This window comes from Bidens hawaiensis, unplaced genomic scaffold, assembly GCF_021521415.1.
Source record: "Bidens hawaiensis isolate Kalapana, Puna unplaced genomic scaffold, B.hawaiensis_p1.1 tig00001461_1, whole genome shotgun sequence".
In the NCBI taxonomy this organism is placed as follows: domain Eukaryota; kingdom Viridiplantae; phylum Streptophyta; class Magnoliopsida; order Asterales; family Asteraceae; genus Bidens; species Bidens hawaiensis.
Genome location: NW_027491082.1, coordinates 2,327,238 through 2,343,559, shown reverse-complemented (window position 1 = coordinate 2,343,559; position 16,322 = coordinate 2,327,238). Strand labels below are relative to the sequence as shown.

At 40.0% G+C, this 16,322-nt stretch overlaps 1 protein-coding gene and 1 pseudogene across 2 annotated transcripts; one reads left to right on the top strand and one right to left on the bottom strand.

Annotated features, from left to right (window-relative positions):
* Window positions 1-6,387: 6,387 nt before the first annotated feature.
* On the bottom strand, window positions 6,388-7,725 carry LOC143576976 (putative serine/threonine-protein kinase PBL22 pseudogene; annotated as a pseudogene).
* A 1,269-nt stretch (window positions 7,726-8,994) lies between these two features.
* LOC143576961 (pentatricopeptide repeat-containing protein At1g74900, mitochondrial-like) lies at window positions 8,995-11,383 on the top strand. 2 transcript variants are annotated; one of them, XM_077060936.1, is made up of 3 exons: window positions 8,995-10,708; window positions 10,740-10,815; window positions 11,330-11,383. In XM_077060936.1, exon 1 carries the CDS (start codon window positions 9,252-9,254, stop codon window positions 10,701-10,703), a length of 1,452 nt encoding a protein of 483 aa, XP_076917051.1. In that variant the 5' UTR covers window positions 8,995-9,251; the 3' UTR covers window positions 10,704-10,708; window positions 10,740-10,815; window positions 11,330-11,383. The 2 variants fall into 2 exon arrangements, with proteins under 2 accessions (XP_076917051.1, XP_076917047.1); XM_077060932.1 differs by having other exon boundaries at window positions 8,995-10,815.
* Window positions 11,384-16,322: the final 4,939 nt, after the last annotated feature.

Below are 16,322 nucleotides of genomic sequence, written 5' to 3'. Positions count from 1 at the left end.
AAGGAGGGTACCGAGCCCTAATAATACTCGAGGAAGGAGGGTACCGAGCCCTAATAATACTCGAGGAATGTAGGGCGTAATGCTCTTTACAACGTAAGATATGAAAGTAAGTTAATACAAAAGAAAGTATGAAAGTATGAAAGTATGAATGTAAGAATATAAGTTTATGTGTATTGTATAGTGTATGATTAACTAGAACTCACTCAGCGTAGCTGACTTTTAGTATGCACGCAGGTGAGTAGGATGAGGCAGCTCGCTTGAGGAGACACGTGGCACTGAATAAGAGGCTGGCATCGGAAGACTCAAGACGTTTAAGTTTAATGTTTCGTTTATTTTGAAAGACAAAATGATGTTTTAAGACAAGACGTGTTTTGTTATGAAATGTTTTATGAAAGCTCTTATATTCCGCGAATGTTTTAATTAACTCTGATATTTAGAACTGCGTTTATGAGTAAATCCAACACGAAAGTAGGGCTACCGGTAACGGGGCCTTACATATTATTAGGCTCCCGACCTTTATGTTTGGCGCGTGGCCATGTGGGTTATTATTAGGCTCCCGACCTTTATGTTTGGCGTGTGGCCATGTGGGATATTATTACGCTCCCGACCTTTATGTTTGGCGTGTGGCCATGTGGGATATTATTAGGCTCCCGACCTTTAAGTTTGGCGCGTAGCCGTATGGGCCTATGAGGATTCCCAAACCTATGTATTCGGCGCGTAGCCGTGTGTTCTGCATTAATATAAGCACAATTTTTGTGCCATTTCATGCAAATCTTATATACTCATACTTTTCGTTTTGTTTTATTTTGATTGTTAAACCAAAATCAATATAGGCAAAAAGTTTGAGGTTTTGTAAAAACTTGTGAAGTAATTCACTTACTTGAGGAATTTGTAACCAAGCATGTGCTATTGTTAGCGTTCTGGGATTTGGCCGCGAGGATTCCACGCTTCCGACACGAGTGTTCCGTGCCTCTGACGCGAGAATTGTTTTCGCTTTGCCATGAGAGTTCCACGCCTCTAACGCAAGTGTTCCGCGCCTCTGACGCGAGACTTCTTTCAGATCGCGGAAGGTTTCCTTGTTATACTTGTAGAGGGGGGTAAATGTCAACAGCTTAAATCCTTATTTTGTTATCATAATAAATATGACTCAAGAGTTGAGGGGGCTGTTTTGAAAATTTGGAAATTAATTCCTCCATCAAGACTTTGTTGTCATGTGACATGTGATGATACTGACAATGCTTACGTTGCACTACTGACATGCTATAATATTATTTATTTAGCTAACTGTTTCTTGTTCGAAGACCCACAAATTTGTAAGGGATGCCGTGTCGGAGCAGAATAAGACCTCCGCCCCGTTTGTCGATTTTAAAAAGTTGCGTTGCGAAGATGTATGCGTTCTTTAGTGATCGGTGTTGGTCTAACGAAGTGTTGATCTGCGATGCGCGCATGCATGGAGGCGGAGTGGTGATCCAAGGTCGCGTATGCATGGCGGCGGAGTGGTGATCCGCGAGCGCGCATGCATAGCGGCTGAAAGTTGAGCGCGCATGCATGTCGGGAGTTGAGCGCGCATGCATGGCGGAGAGTTGAGCGCGCATGCATGGCGGGAGTTGAGCGCGAATGCATGGCGGGAGTTGAGCGCGCATGCATGGCGGGATTTAAGCGCGCATGCATGGCGAAGGGTTGCGTGCGCATGCATGGCGTTAGAGTCTTGACCCTCAGCACTGCGCATGCATGGCGTCGGGGTGTTCCTCCGATGCGGCGCATGCATGGCCAGGAGAGTTCGTCCGCAGCGCACTTGGATGGCGTCGGAGTGGTGATCCGTGAGTGCGCATGCATGGCGGCGGAGTGTTGGTCCGCGGGTGCATGCATGGCGGTGTGTTGTGAAAATGAGTAAAGGACTTAGAATATATTTTCTTGCCTGGCTCCAACTGTGGAGGTGGTGTGGTATTTATAGTATTAGGGTTTCCAATGATTGGGCTCAGACCCAATTAGGGCCTTTTTGGCCTCTTCCTATTGCTTCGCGCCACGTGTACTTAGGACACCTGGTGCTTTTTCATTGATTATTCTCTGACCAAGGTATTTCACCTGACCCATGTGCCATCACGCGGTAGCACATGGGCTTTGCTGAGTTGTCCACCCTTCATTGGCAGCTGTCAACATCAGCACATTCTTTATTCCTTAAAAGATACATTCTGGAAGGTTGTCTGATAAGTACAATCATGGTTGTCCTTATCCTGATTTGGATTAGACTATTGTCTCATTTGTTGTATCGCTTACGCGCGGCCTTTATGCGCCTATCCCGAGGATGCGCAAGGTCTTCTCTTTATTCTCACACTAAATGTGTGTGTTGTGTGCATGTGATATGCGCCACGCGCAGATGTTTCATGCGCTTGTTCATAGGTTTTGGCTTTGTGTCTTCATGACATCCTGATTTCAAGCCTCTTGTCTATATCTTGTGGGTTGACCCGCCCCGCTCGATGTTAAGGCGGGTGCATACCCCTTCAAGCCCCCCCCCAGTCTAATGTGTGTCTTGTCTCGCGCGAGCGAGGTAAGATAGGTATTAGACTTAAAAGTTTGCTTTTTTAATAGGGCTTGTTTTTTTCTTTTTCTTTTCTTGTACGCGCGTTGCGCGAAATTCCATCCATTTGGTTAAAACGAATCGTCAATGCATGTGGTTGGTTGGTGTTGACATGCATCAGAGATGGAGACGTTATGTGTCAGACCTTCGTATGCTCAGCGCGCATGTGTGATGGCGCGCTGCTGCTTCATGGCGGTGGAACTCATGCATGGTGGCATGCACCATGGCGGCCAGATGGTCATCCGCGGTGGCGTGTACGCGTGGTGGCGCAATGACATTACGCGGTGGCGAGGTTCACTTGTCGTGGCGCGTATGAATGTTGACGGAATGTTAATCCGCGACTTTGCGCATGATGGTGGAAATGTATTGAACCACGGTGGCGCATGCGTGGTGGCGATGTACTGAACCGTGGTGGCGCATGCGTGGTGGCGATGTATTGAATCGCGGTGGCGCATGCGTGATGGCGGTGTATCGAACCGCGGTGGCGCATGCGTGGTGGCGGTGTATCGAACCGCGGTGGCGCATGAGTGATGGCGGTGTATCGAACCGCGATGGCGCATGCGTGATGGCGGTGTATCGAACCACGGTGGCGCATGCGTGATGGCGGTGTATCGAACCGCGGTGGCGCATGCGTGGTGGCGGTGTATCGAACCGCGGTGGCGCATGCGTGGTGGCGGTGTATCGAACCGCGGTGGCGCATGCGTGTGCTTGTTGAATATAAGGTATGCTTACACATTGAAACTTGAACAAGGTTGTAAGGAAATTATTTTTACTTAATCCTTAACAGTTGTCATATTTCAAGTTATTTTGCGATATTCTGAATATGCTGACACGTGCCTTGGCATTTCATTATTCCTCTTTTGCGCGACGTTATCGTGCATTTATTATAGGGAATTATGAATGAGTTTTTTAGCCTTTACGTGTCAGTATGTGTTATTCTGCCTATATCCATTATAATCCCATGCGCGGCCCCGACCTGAGACCTTAACAACTATGCTTTGGCATGTGTTTTGCCTTAGTTGTGCTTAGGTATTTTTATGGTCCAGCTGCGCAATACGTAGGATGGATGCTATGAGTAATTTGAGCTAAGGCTCATATTATTGGGCTAAGGCCCTGACGTTTTAGAGTTAAAACTCGTCAACGCGTCTGAGCTTGGAGCTCGCGCATGTACGTTTACTTCGTTTTATTTTTAGTTTGATGTCAATACAATGTTGTCATATTGCTCAAAATTAATAAAGGGAAGTGTGAAACATGTATGCAAAAGGTAATAGAACGCATATTAGTTTGGTGAGGGGAGTCCATATTCTTGGTAAAGGTCTGTTAAGCTCTCCGCCGCCTTCCTTCTTGTCACCTTCTCCGCGATTAAGAATGTCTTTTTAGGGTTGGGCGTGCATGCATGGCGGGAGTTGAGCGCGCATGCATGGCGGGAGTTGTTTCGCAGGGCGCCTGTTCATAGCGGCGGAATACATCATCCGAGGCGGCGCGCATGCATGATGGCGGGTTGTTGATCCGCGGGGTTGCGCACACAAGGCGTCGGAGTGTTCCTCCAATGCGGCTTCCTCCGAGGCGGCGCATGCATGGCTAGGAGTGTTCCTCCGATGTGACACATGCATGGCGGCGGAGTGGTGATCCGCGGGCGCGCATGCATAGCGGCTGAAAGTTGAGCGCGCATGCATGACGGAGAGTTGAGTGCGCATGCATGGCGAAGAGTTGAATGCACATGCATGGCGTTGGAATCTTTTATAGGTGGTGGAGTGTTGATCCGCGGCTGCACGCATGCATGGTGGTGCATCAGCTGCGACGCGCGGATGCATGGTGACAAAACCTTCCACGGGTGGTGGAGTGTTGATCCGCGGCCGCACGCATGCATGGCTGCAGAATCTTGATCCTCGGCAGTGCGCATGCATGGCGGCGGAGTGGTGACTCATGGGCGCACATGCATGGTGGCGAAGTCTTGATCTTCGGCACTGCGCATGCATGGAAGCGGAGACTTGATCTCCGGTGGCGCGTATGCATGGTAGCAGAATCTTGATCCTCCGCAGTGCCCTTGCATGGCGGCGGAGTGGTGACTCGTGGGCGCGCATGCATGGCGGTGAAGTCTTCTGCGCAAAACCAAAGGCATGGAGTTGTCTTCCGACCCGCATGGTGGGTTTTTGCGGACGCGCATGCATGGCGGTGGAGTGATGATTCGCGGGCGCGCATGCACGGCGTCGGGAGTCTTGTTCGCTAGATCTATAACCTAGATCTAGATCTGTAAACCAGATCTAGATAGATCTGAAGCTCGGAGTGGAGAGAATTTAAAACCATCACAGATCCGGAGGCTTGACCGTCCGAATCAGGTAGTTTCTTTTTTGGATCTACAAATCTTTTTCAGCTTCATTTTTGCACAGATCTGGAAGCATCTTTTAGATCTATGGATCTTTTTGAGCTTTAATAGAACAAGTCTTGAAGCATTTTTCTGTAAACTTCCAGATCTGGATTTTTCTTGGATGAACAGATCTGAGAACCGAGACGAAAATCGAAGGGTAGTTCGTTGCGGTCCCACGGATGGCGCCAATGTAGAAACATGAAATGAATCTGACCTGATCCAAGACGATGTTCCTCGGTGTTCGAGATAAACGAACCACGACTTCATCTTCTTCTCCGGTAGCTCGAGATCTGCAATGGTTTTTGGGGGTGTGGAGGTGACTGCTAAGAAATCTCGAGGATCTCTTGTTTACAGACACAAAAATGGTTATGGTGGTGGCTCTTATTGAGAACAACAACCTTTAATAAGGAGGTGGAGACCTCCTTATATAGGGAGCCTCATGGCCACCATCATGGTACCCTAATGGGCCTAGCCCAGTTAAGGTTACCTCCACAAAACCCCCTCAGCCCAATAATATTGTATTAGTCCATATAATAAAATAAGCCAAACATAATAAATTAAGGTCGTAAGCCGAGTTTAGTACCATACCCCTACTATGACCGGCTTGTCAATATTGATCCTTCAAGTTCACCGACTTGTGACTTGGAGTCCGAAATTACTTCCAACAGCTAATGTGTTAAGCAATGATCATAAACTTTGACAACAAAACCAAAAAACCAGTTTCAAAGCAGGAAAATACCATTCGTGAGACGATGTCCTACGTCAAATAAACTGTCCAATGCATCTGCTCAGCATCGAAACCACTCAGGCGAGGAATAATGTGTATATAAAAATGACTCGTCCTCCTCAAAATCCCTAAGTCAAGCATTATAATCCTGAGAGGTATATGTATAAAGATCGTAAAGTTAATGCTACGTTGAAATGTGAAATGCAAGCGTGCTAAATATTGTCTTATTTACCGCATCCACCATTATACAATCGGTCATAAATTGGCTACGCACTGAATCTCCATTCTTATGCAAGAAAGTCAGGCACTCAGCTGCGCCTACTGCTATTTTCATGCGTGCAACCCAAGACAGTGAAGTCGTACATGTTTCTGCATACACAAAGCATATTATTTATGCCTCAACGTCTTAACGCCATTTGTGATATCGTAGTGCATAGAATTATTTGAAATTCCAACTAGAAGATTTTCTCACCTCCATAAAGAAGTTTATCTAAACTCGGAGTTAACTCATAAACACAAGACAGATCTTGCTCATTCAAGTAATACCCTAAGAGTTTGGCAAGGTTGGGGTGATTAAACTCTTCAGAATTGAGATCCAGCTGCAAATAAAAAATACAGTAAATGTATAAACTTGCACTAACTGAACATATATGCAAAAATATAGTAAACTTTTTTAAAATTCATTTTTTTCTTAGATTGAAAAAAGGTGACTATTTCAAGTTAACTTAGATGCTCCGATATGCCTAGTCTTAACGTACACAGCCAAACCAACACCAGGTTCTGTCGGGGCATATGTAAATTCATCGACCCAACCTCCGTAAACGGTTTGACGCGAATATCCAAAGAACACACCGGCTGCACTTCCCATTTCATCATATGTGAAAGTTCTTATTTTTCGATTGATAGATTTTTTAATATACTGCACAATGATTTCAGTTTTGTTTTCCTCTGCATGAGCGGGCATCAACTCGGCTTTGCTGGTGAAAAAATATCTTACCTTGTTAATAAATCTTCCATCATCAACACCAAAACCGTTTCTTTCTCTTTCTCGTAACAGAATAGACTCGAGCTTGACCACAACCTCCGCCATCGTAGGGCGTTGTTTTGGTTGAAAATGTAAGCATTGGACTGCCACGCTTGCGAATTCTTTCAAGCATTTTTTTGGGATTTGTCCCAACAGTGTATAGCTAATAATATCAACTATTCTTCCTCTTTTGAATAGGTCTTGAGCCCAAACCGCCAAACTTAATTGATCTTCATCAAGAGTTGAATCTACAGCTTTCTTCCCGGTTAACACCTCAAAAAGGACAACCCCAAAGGCATAAACATCAGATTTTCTCATCAATTTTCCGCTATAGAAATAGCATGGATCCATATATCCGAATGTTCCTTTAACTAAAGTGCTCACATGACAAGTTTGTGTCTGACTAATTGTGCCCACCTTTGCCAATCCAAAGTCAGAAATTTTAGCTGCAAAGTTAGAATCCAACAAAATATTGGAGCTCTTCACGTCTCGGTGTATCATCCCGTGTTGAGTTGACGTACCCGAGTGAAGGTAGTCTAACCCACGAGCAGCGCCTATACATATCTTCAGTCGTTGTAACCACGATAACTCTGTTTCATCTCTATGGAGATGATCTTCAAGTGTCCCATTTGGCATAAACTCATAAGCTAAGATCATCTCTTTTCCTTCATTGCAATAACCAATCAACGGCACGAGATTACCATGCCGCAGAGTGGAAAGGAGCTTAACTTCAACCTCAAATTCAGTTGTTCCTTGGTTAGATTCAGAATGCAACCGCTTAATGGCGACTTCGTTTACTGATGACCCGAAGTTGCTGAGAGATTTATAAACGTTGCCGAATCCACCACGGCCGATGACTAATGACTCATCAAAGTTGTTGGTTGCCAATGCAATCTGTTCAAGTGTAAGACGTTGACATGTTTGGTCTGGCAGTATGAATGAGGAGTTGGCATCCTTGATCGGTTCAGGTAACATCGTTCTTCGATGATCTGTACGGGCCTTTGAATCTGCAAGATATCTCTATATAGATCAGTATCGGATGCTTTTGTTCAAGTCTTGGTTGCCAAAATACAAGCGTTGACTCGTTGGTCTTCACGTAATTTCTTTGTAAAGTATTCCAAAAGAACAGAAATTGTGTCCACATGATCAAAGCAGACACTTCGCATTTTCTCCAGCAAAAGTCACGTTTGTCTTCTTCTAGTTTATTACATACTTTTTTTCTTGTTACTTTTCATCTCTTTGGTTTCTTCTCTACTTTACTTTGCGATTTTAAGCATCTCAAATGTTTATTAAAATGGAACATATATTAATATTTATAATAATCGCTTTATATAATATGTATTTTAATTTTATTGACTGCACAATCGTATATATATTTACAAACCACCACTACGGAGGATTGAACCCTAACCATCATTTTGAAACTAAACCACCTTTGTCGCCACACCAAATGATGGGGTATTATCAGAATTATTATTTGATTTAATTTGATATAGTTGGTTTTTATTTAGCTTGTATTTTATTAAATTGTTTTATTTAGTGGGAAAAAAATTTGAACCCTCAATTGTGATTTGTCATTTGATTAGTATAGGAATTGAGATTTAGGTTTATTTTATTATGCATCAAACTGTGTTCTCGAGTTTCATTTAAAGGAGGAAAAGGAAGGAAAATGAGGGATGGAAAAAATTTGTTGTGTTCTCAAGTTTCATTTAAGAAAGGAAAAGAAAGGAAAATATAAAAATGGTGTTCCCGAGTTTCATTAAAAGGAGGGAAGAGGAGAGAAAATAAGGAGTAAAATAAGAAAAATTGTATTTTTCCAAATTCGAAAGATTAGGAAAGAAAGAAAATTAAAACGAAAGAGATGATGCCAAAAGAAAAGATAAAAGAGAAAATTTTATTTTCTTTCTTTTCATAAATGAGCCGAGTTTTGGAAACTAAGAATATCTCGAACCAAAAAACGAAAATGGGGAATTTTGCACAAAGATTGATTTGCAACCGGGCTTTTGATGAACAAGTGACTAGCATTCTCGGCCGCCTCTTCACATAGTTGACAACTAGCCGAATCGCCGAATCCAAAGGAATGTTTCTAACCATTAGACCTTCCTTGGTAACCATGTGATCCATCTCTCCTTGCCACACCACTATATATTGACTTTCTTCTTAACCCAATTACTTCCCTTCATAACCAAAGCACTTGAGCCGAAAGCATTAAATAATGCTTTCTTGATAAACAAAACCGTAAAAGTACCGGATAAAATCCATTTATCCGTTTGTCCCGAGAACACCACTTGTGACAGGAAACTAAAACTGGAATTTGTGGGAGTTAACCGGGTATGCACGCCAAGTGTTCGACCAAATGCGCCTGTAACAAACACTAGTCATTTGCTGTTATTGTGATCGGTGGTGAAAGAAGATTGACAAACTCAGCAGCAAGCATGTTTCTTTTGTTATGAAATCATATAAAGGTGGTTCTTTTTAGTAATTGCTATAAAGCTTAGGTATGCATGCCAAGTGTTCGACCAAATGCCTGTGTAACAAATACTAATCATTTGAAATGGTTTCACCTCACCACAAGCTTCACATAAGAAATCCCATCTCTATTTTATGTTCTGTAAGATACAAATTATCATTTCACAAGTTCACCACTGCTGCAGAGGATGATGCCACCAGAATATCTAACCTCATACTAAAGTCAGAAACTTTAGATACAAACTCGGTCCGCTGGACACCAGACCTGGTGAACAAGATCCTAAAACGCCTATGGAACCATGGCCCCAAAGCCATTCAATTCTTTAACCGCCTTGAACGCCACCCGACATATACCCACTCAGCCGACTCGTTTGATCATGCCATTGACATTGCCGCTCGTTTGCGCAACTACAAGACGGTGTGGGCGCTTGTTACTCGAATGCAGAAACGAAGACTTGGCCCAAACCCCAAAACATTCGCGATTATAACCGAGCGTTACATAGCCGCTGGAAAACCCGACAAAGCGGTTAGAGTTTTCTTGTCGATGCATGAGTACGGCTGCCAACAAGATTTGAATAGCTTCAACACATTTCTTGATGTTTTGTGCAAGTCGGGACGAGTTGAAATGGCTTATAACTTGTTTAAGGTTTTGAAGAGAAGATTTAGAGCTGATACGATTAGTTATAACATTATTGCGAATGGGTTTTGTTTGATTAAGCGAACGCCTAGGGCTTTGGAAGTGTTGAAGGAGATGGTGGAGAGTGGTTTAGAGCCGACTCTTAAAACGTATAATGTGATTCTAAATGGGTATTTCAAGGCGGGTCAGATAAAAGAAGCTTGGAAGTTTTTCTTAGAGATGAAAAGAAGAAAATGTGAAATGGATGTTGTTACCTACACGACTATGGTTCATGGTTTTGGTGTTGCAGGTGAGATTCAAAAGGCCCGCCAAGTGTTTGATGAAATGATTGGGTTAGGGGTACTTCCGTCCGTTGCCACTTACAATGCGTTTATTCAAGTTCTATGCAAAAAAGACAATGTGGAGAATGCTATTTTGGTGTTTGAGGAGATGTTGAACAAGGGCTATACTCCTAATGCAACGACTTACAATGTAGTAATTAGAGGGTTGTGTCATGTTGGAAAGATGGATAGGGCGATTGAGTATTTGGATAAGATGAAACGTGATGAATGTGATCCGAATGTTCAAACTTACAATGTGATTATAAGGTATTATTGTGACGAAGGTGAAATTGAGAAGAGTTTGAAGGTTTTTGAGAGAATGAGTGGTGGTGAATGCTTGCCTAATTTGGATACATACAATGTTTTAATAAGTGGGATGTTTGGAAGGAAGAGATCCGATGATCTGATGGTGGCAGGGAAACTGCTGATAGAAATGGTGGATAGAGGATTTATCCCTCGAAGGTTCACCTTTAATCGGATCTTGAATGGTCTTTTGCTTACCGGAAATCAAGATTTTACCAAAGAGATACTTAGAGCTCAGAGCAGATGTGGTCGTCTCCCTCGTCATTTCAGATTATAAAACAAGTTATTATTAACTTCTTTTTGCCAAAGATAGTTTCTGGAATATGTTGGAACGATTTAGCCCTAGTGGATGCTTTGCGGATTCTGCTGTGTCTCGGTCATGAAATCAGGTACCGTTTCATTTCATTTTATTTTATAAACAATGTTGCTCAACTTGTTTACATATGTTTTTCCTTTTTAGCCACTACTTATTTATGACCGTGACATCCTTCTCAAAACGCAATTGAGCTCTCTGGTTCTATCTGCCCATGCATACTTTATATATCTTGTGTGGTGGTTCGTGATTAAACCCTCAAATATTACAGCTCCTAGTGATTTGAGTAAGAACTTTATGTTTTCTTTAGCACAAAATCAATCTAAAACTTTTAATATTAAGTGGAGTTAGTGAGTAGTGTTTTTTTTAGACCCTTACAAAGTTGCAGTGTGACCCTTATTTTTCATGTATTTTCGTTCAAGTCCTTTTGCAGTGCATCGTGCATATAGAGGTATTTTACTTGTATTTATTGTGATTATCATATGTAATTTGCTTCACGCATACATACGTACGTACGTAGGTACTTACATACATTACATCACATCACATCACTTCAATTTCTGATGTTCAAAATTTGATATGCGTATCAGGACTGGCTTCCGATGAATATAAGCGACCGGTTATGCTCCCTTGCAATCACATTTCTGCAGGTTATTTTTCATTTTTCTAACTTTAACTGATTTAGTTTAGGATATCTTATAATAGATGTTTGATTCTACTCAAATTTTGTAAAGGCTAGTCAAAGAAATAGCTTAATTTTTTCCTTACAAATAATTGGTATGCTGCTGAAAATGCATTTGATTGATGACTTCAAACTGCTTTTTGGGGAAAATTTAATGCTTCTTGTCTGAATGTGACCTTGAAAAATACTTGGTAATTGTTTTTCTTTATTCATTGTTTATAGTTGTGGGTTTAAAAACTAGTAATGGCTAATCTACAAACTGACGAATAACAATATAAAAAACAAACGATGAGTTTCGAAACCCGGCGCCTATAAAATATAAGCTGGCACAGTGGCACATATTTTAGTCCTAACATGTTTGTGTATACATACAGACATATAATTTTTATCAAAAGTTTAATTCAACTCAAAACTCATTTAAATACTTTCTGCTAGTCAATCTATATTGTATTTTGTCTACATAATCAATCAATTTATACATTATGCTTCTTGTCTGATTAGATGTCCTTCCTACCTGCTTTAATAGTTGGGTTGATTAATGAAGCGACTGTTTTACTGGTTCAAGCTACAATGATTATTTATATAAAAAGTCAATATTTAATAATATAAGACGGGTCCAACGAACTTCAATTTCTATCTACTTGTACTGAAAATTGAATGCACCCTAGGGCGGATTTAACATAGGTTACGGGATAGCTCACGCACATCTCAACTTTCTTGATGAACACATTTTTAAGGCAATTTTTGTTTTTTTCTTTCTTTTTATGTATCGGACACCCCTAAACAAGATTTTTTTAGTCTGCGTTGCCCCTCGACTTTTCTTCAAAATCCATCATTATGATTCTAAGTTAGAGCGTAAGTGGTTGGTGTCACCGACGGTGATTGCAAGCTTAAGGCAACCCTCTACTTTGGGATTTCTACTTTAGACCCATGTTATAAATATTTTTATTATTTTTTGTTTTGCAATTAAACACATCACTTAGGCCTTAATACCAAGCATCATATTGATTATATATAATTTAATGTACATATGATCATCTTTTTTAAAATAGTGAACTTAATATAAGAATATTAAATCTTGTATAAAAGTGATACGTTTTATATATAATAACTAGTAAGCATCCTCGCGCGTTGCGTCGGAAACGTTGATATATGTAAACCCGCGTGCACAATAGGAATGTTAATAAAAGATAAAGTTAATTAAGCTTGTCTTTATAAAAAATTAACCCAAAAAAAGAAGATATTTAACCTTATGTTATGGTCACGCGTTGCGGGAGCTTGTTATATCGAGGCGCACATAGAAATGCTAACATGACAACGGTGTATTCGAAATTTAGAGCAGCATTATGTTATGAAAAAAATATGCTAAAAGTATATTATATTTTGACATGGATGGTTTTGAACGAAACCTATACTTAATGTATATAAAAAGAAAGATTTCGTAATTATATATTCGGCATTTAAGAAAATATTATATTTTAAAATTTCGTAAGTGAAAAGTAAAATATGCAAAAGGTATTTATTGAAAAGAACACTGTATTAAAATAAAAATATAAACACAAAATTGAATTAAACTAACTAAAAATTAATATGAAAATATAATAATACTAAAAGCAATCATGTAAATGAATTGAATTGTAAAGTGAAGTATCCATATGACAAGATAACCGTTTTGGATTGACCCTTGGATAGCTCAAGAACCTCATAGAGTTCTTTTCCCTAATTTGTTTCTAAACGAACGAGATAAGGGATGCTTAATTATTTCGCATTATGAGAGAATTGGTAACGCCATGGTTTGGAAGTGGCATTGGAAGCGATTGAACTTATCCGAAAATGAAGCTAGAGAATTTTCGGAATGTTTATATTTTGTGCAACAAGCTTCCTTTTCTAATACTCCGGATCGTTGGGTTTGGCCTAACAATCCCTCCGGAGGTTTTTTCAGTGGATTCTATGAAGAAGTTTTGTTCAGTATATCCAATTCATCTACTCCGTTTATTTTGAAGTGGAATAGTTGGGTTCCAAAAAAGGTAAACATATGTAAATATATCATTTTATAAAAATTTGGGTTCTCAAACATATGTTAAATCCTTAGTGAACGCTTGTTCTGATTGGGGTAAGGTGATTGACGTTTACATAGTGAGGAAGACCACAAACTTGTTAGATTCTTAGATCTATATGAATTGGGTCATTTCATGATTATGCCAATGTAGTGAAATTCAATAGAATTAAGAATCACCTGCTATGAGAAAAAAACAAGTTGGTGAAGCTTAGGCGCTATAAGTAAAAAAACACAGACCAACCCACATACTTTAGTGCATGCCCTCTTGAGCGGGACAAGTCTAAAGGAATCAATACAAGTACGAACGGGATTAGTTTCTTGTGCTTGATTCCGGTATTAGCTTCAATTAGAAATTAAACCAGTTATGAAATTTTTCGTGGCCGATGATGGTCTTGTCACAAAACATTAATATAGTGTTAATGTTTTGGTCCAACACTATCTTATGCCAAACTTGATGCAATTATATTGATTATAAAAACTCTGGCAAGTCCAATATTTATCAAATATTTACTTTCAAATGTAAAATTATTTTTAAAAAGTTCTAAACTAAACTGTTTAACAGATATCCATCTTTTAGCCAAGTACCCACATAAATATAGTTTCTTTTTTTTTGTTTTTCAAAAAAAAAATCTATTTTTATTTAATCATTACTAAACAAAAACTCTTTAAAAATGTTTTCTTAGTATTAAATTATTTAAAAATAGTGTGCAAATCCAAATTAAGTGATTAACTACTAACCAAAAAATTAAAGAAAATAAAGGATGAAAATTTAGTATATATAAACTGAGAAAATGTACACACTAAAAAATAGAAATATAACTACAATTAAAACAAAATAAAATAATCCAAATATAAAACATACAAATTAATAATATCTATTAAACAGTACAAGACTAGTCAGCTCACACTTTTCAATTTACCTGTCATAACTGCTCTTCACCGGCCCACTGACACACCCATCTCCGGTCACCGGAGAACCAACCTCCTCCCGTGGCGGCGACCCCACCGGCGTAAAAAACATCGGCGAGTCACACGGCGACGACAACACCGTCCTCGTACCCTCAACCGCCACGTCAGCTCTATCCGCCGCCAATTCCGACTCAAGAAACACTTTCAACGTCGTCACCTTTTCAGTCTCCGGCAACACCTCGCCGGAGTCATCGCCGGACATCGTTGACTCAATGTACTCGCTATCATCCTCTTTGATAGTGCATAATATCCTCGACGGACCGTTTGCTTCCAACAGCTTGAATACGTCGATAACCGGATCCTCTGGTGGGTTTTGGGTCGGGGCTCCGGATGGTTCGACCCGGGTCTTGGGTTTTAAGCAGAAGAGATGGAGTAAATGTTTGGTGGTTGAGTTGGGAGTTTGGCGGCGGCGGCGGCGGAGGATGAAGAGGAGGAGGAAGACGGCGGCGACGGCGTAAGTGACAGTTAGAGCAGTGGCGAGCTTACTGACACTCATTTTGTGTTATGATTTAAATAATAATAATAATATGACGAAAGGAAAAAAAATGAAGATGTTTTGTAGTATGGGAAACCGGTTACCGGTGGTATGTGTTAAGATTTAAGAAGATTTTGAATTATATTGGCGGATGGAAAGAGCGTTAGACACCACATTAAACACTCTTAGGTCTTAAGTCCACTTTATCTACTTTTAAGTCATGCACGTAACTTAATTATCATTAAAGATTTAAAGTTAATAGTTGTGTCATATATAATAACGGGAATACAATGATACATGATATAAAGCGTTAGTCTATATCGCGTCTTCTTTCCATAGTAAATTATCTTGATTGTAATTGCACATCGCACATCGAGTCTAACTATCAAAGCATGAACTAACAATATTGTATGTTGAACTTTGTTGTAAAGACAAACATAAATAATGCTTTTGTGTTAAGACTTACAGTGTATAGAAGTTATTCTAACCCAATTCCATTAGCGATGAGTGTATCAAAATAAGTGGCCTTGATGGCATAACAATGTTTAAATTGCATGTCTTACCGAAAGATAATGTGTTGTAAAGACATGAAGTAAAAACTTAGTAGGAGCTTGTACTAAACAATTTGACATTGTATAACTTGTAGTAAGGTGTTTACTTTCGGTATTCTCCCCCACGTACGCTTTCATAATCTCAATAAAACAAGATGTGTATACTATCATTAACGTATGAAACCAACTTACAAACGTCAACCTAGCAAAATTTGAGAACATGTGAACACTGACAACAACGTAAAATGTCAATCAACCATGATGGAAAGATACAAACACAACGTTTGGCCACCGTTCTCTATCGCCTATAACCATTTTATATGCCTTTGAACCTCTTTAGTCTTTAACACCGCACTCCATCCCGTGGGTGTGTTAGCTTATTTGGACTTGCTTGTGAAAAACATCCAAAAACCGTAGAACCAAACCAGTTTCTTAAACACTATAGAACCAAAAACAAAACCAATTATAGCATGTTCTAGTCCAATCTGGTTTGATATTTACCTTATTCGGTTAGTTTCTACAAAAATCTAAAACATGGATATTGATGTTGCTTTCTTAGAAAAGGATGGAAGATAAATGAGGGGTGGGGTGGATGGGTCTCTCTTTCAATGAAAGACATTGAAAAGGGTAGGGGCCTTGTGTTCCAAGACTTAGCCAAGTTTGGAGCAACCGTTTCTATTGAATATTATTACTCCCTTCAAATCCAATTTATTATAATAAATAATGTTTTTGAATGCATCAAACTTTATTTTATATTTCAACATTATATTTTAATCAAACTTATTAAAAACTGATGATAGAATTTTCGACAAAATATTAAATTGATTAGTTATGAATGTGACACTTA

Coding starts and splice junctions, on each gene's coding strand:
- LOC143576961 (XM_077060936.1), top strand. CDS start 9,252: ATGGTTTCACCTCACCACAAGCTTCACATAAGAAATCCCATCTCTATT.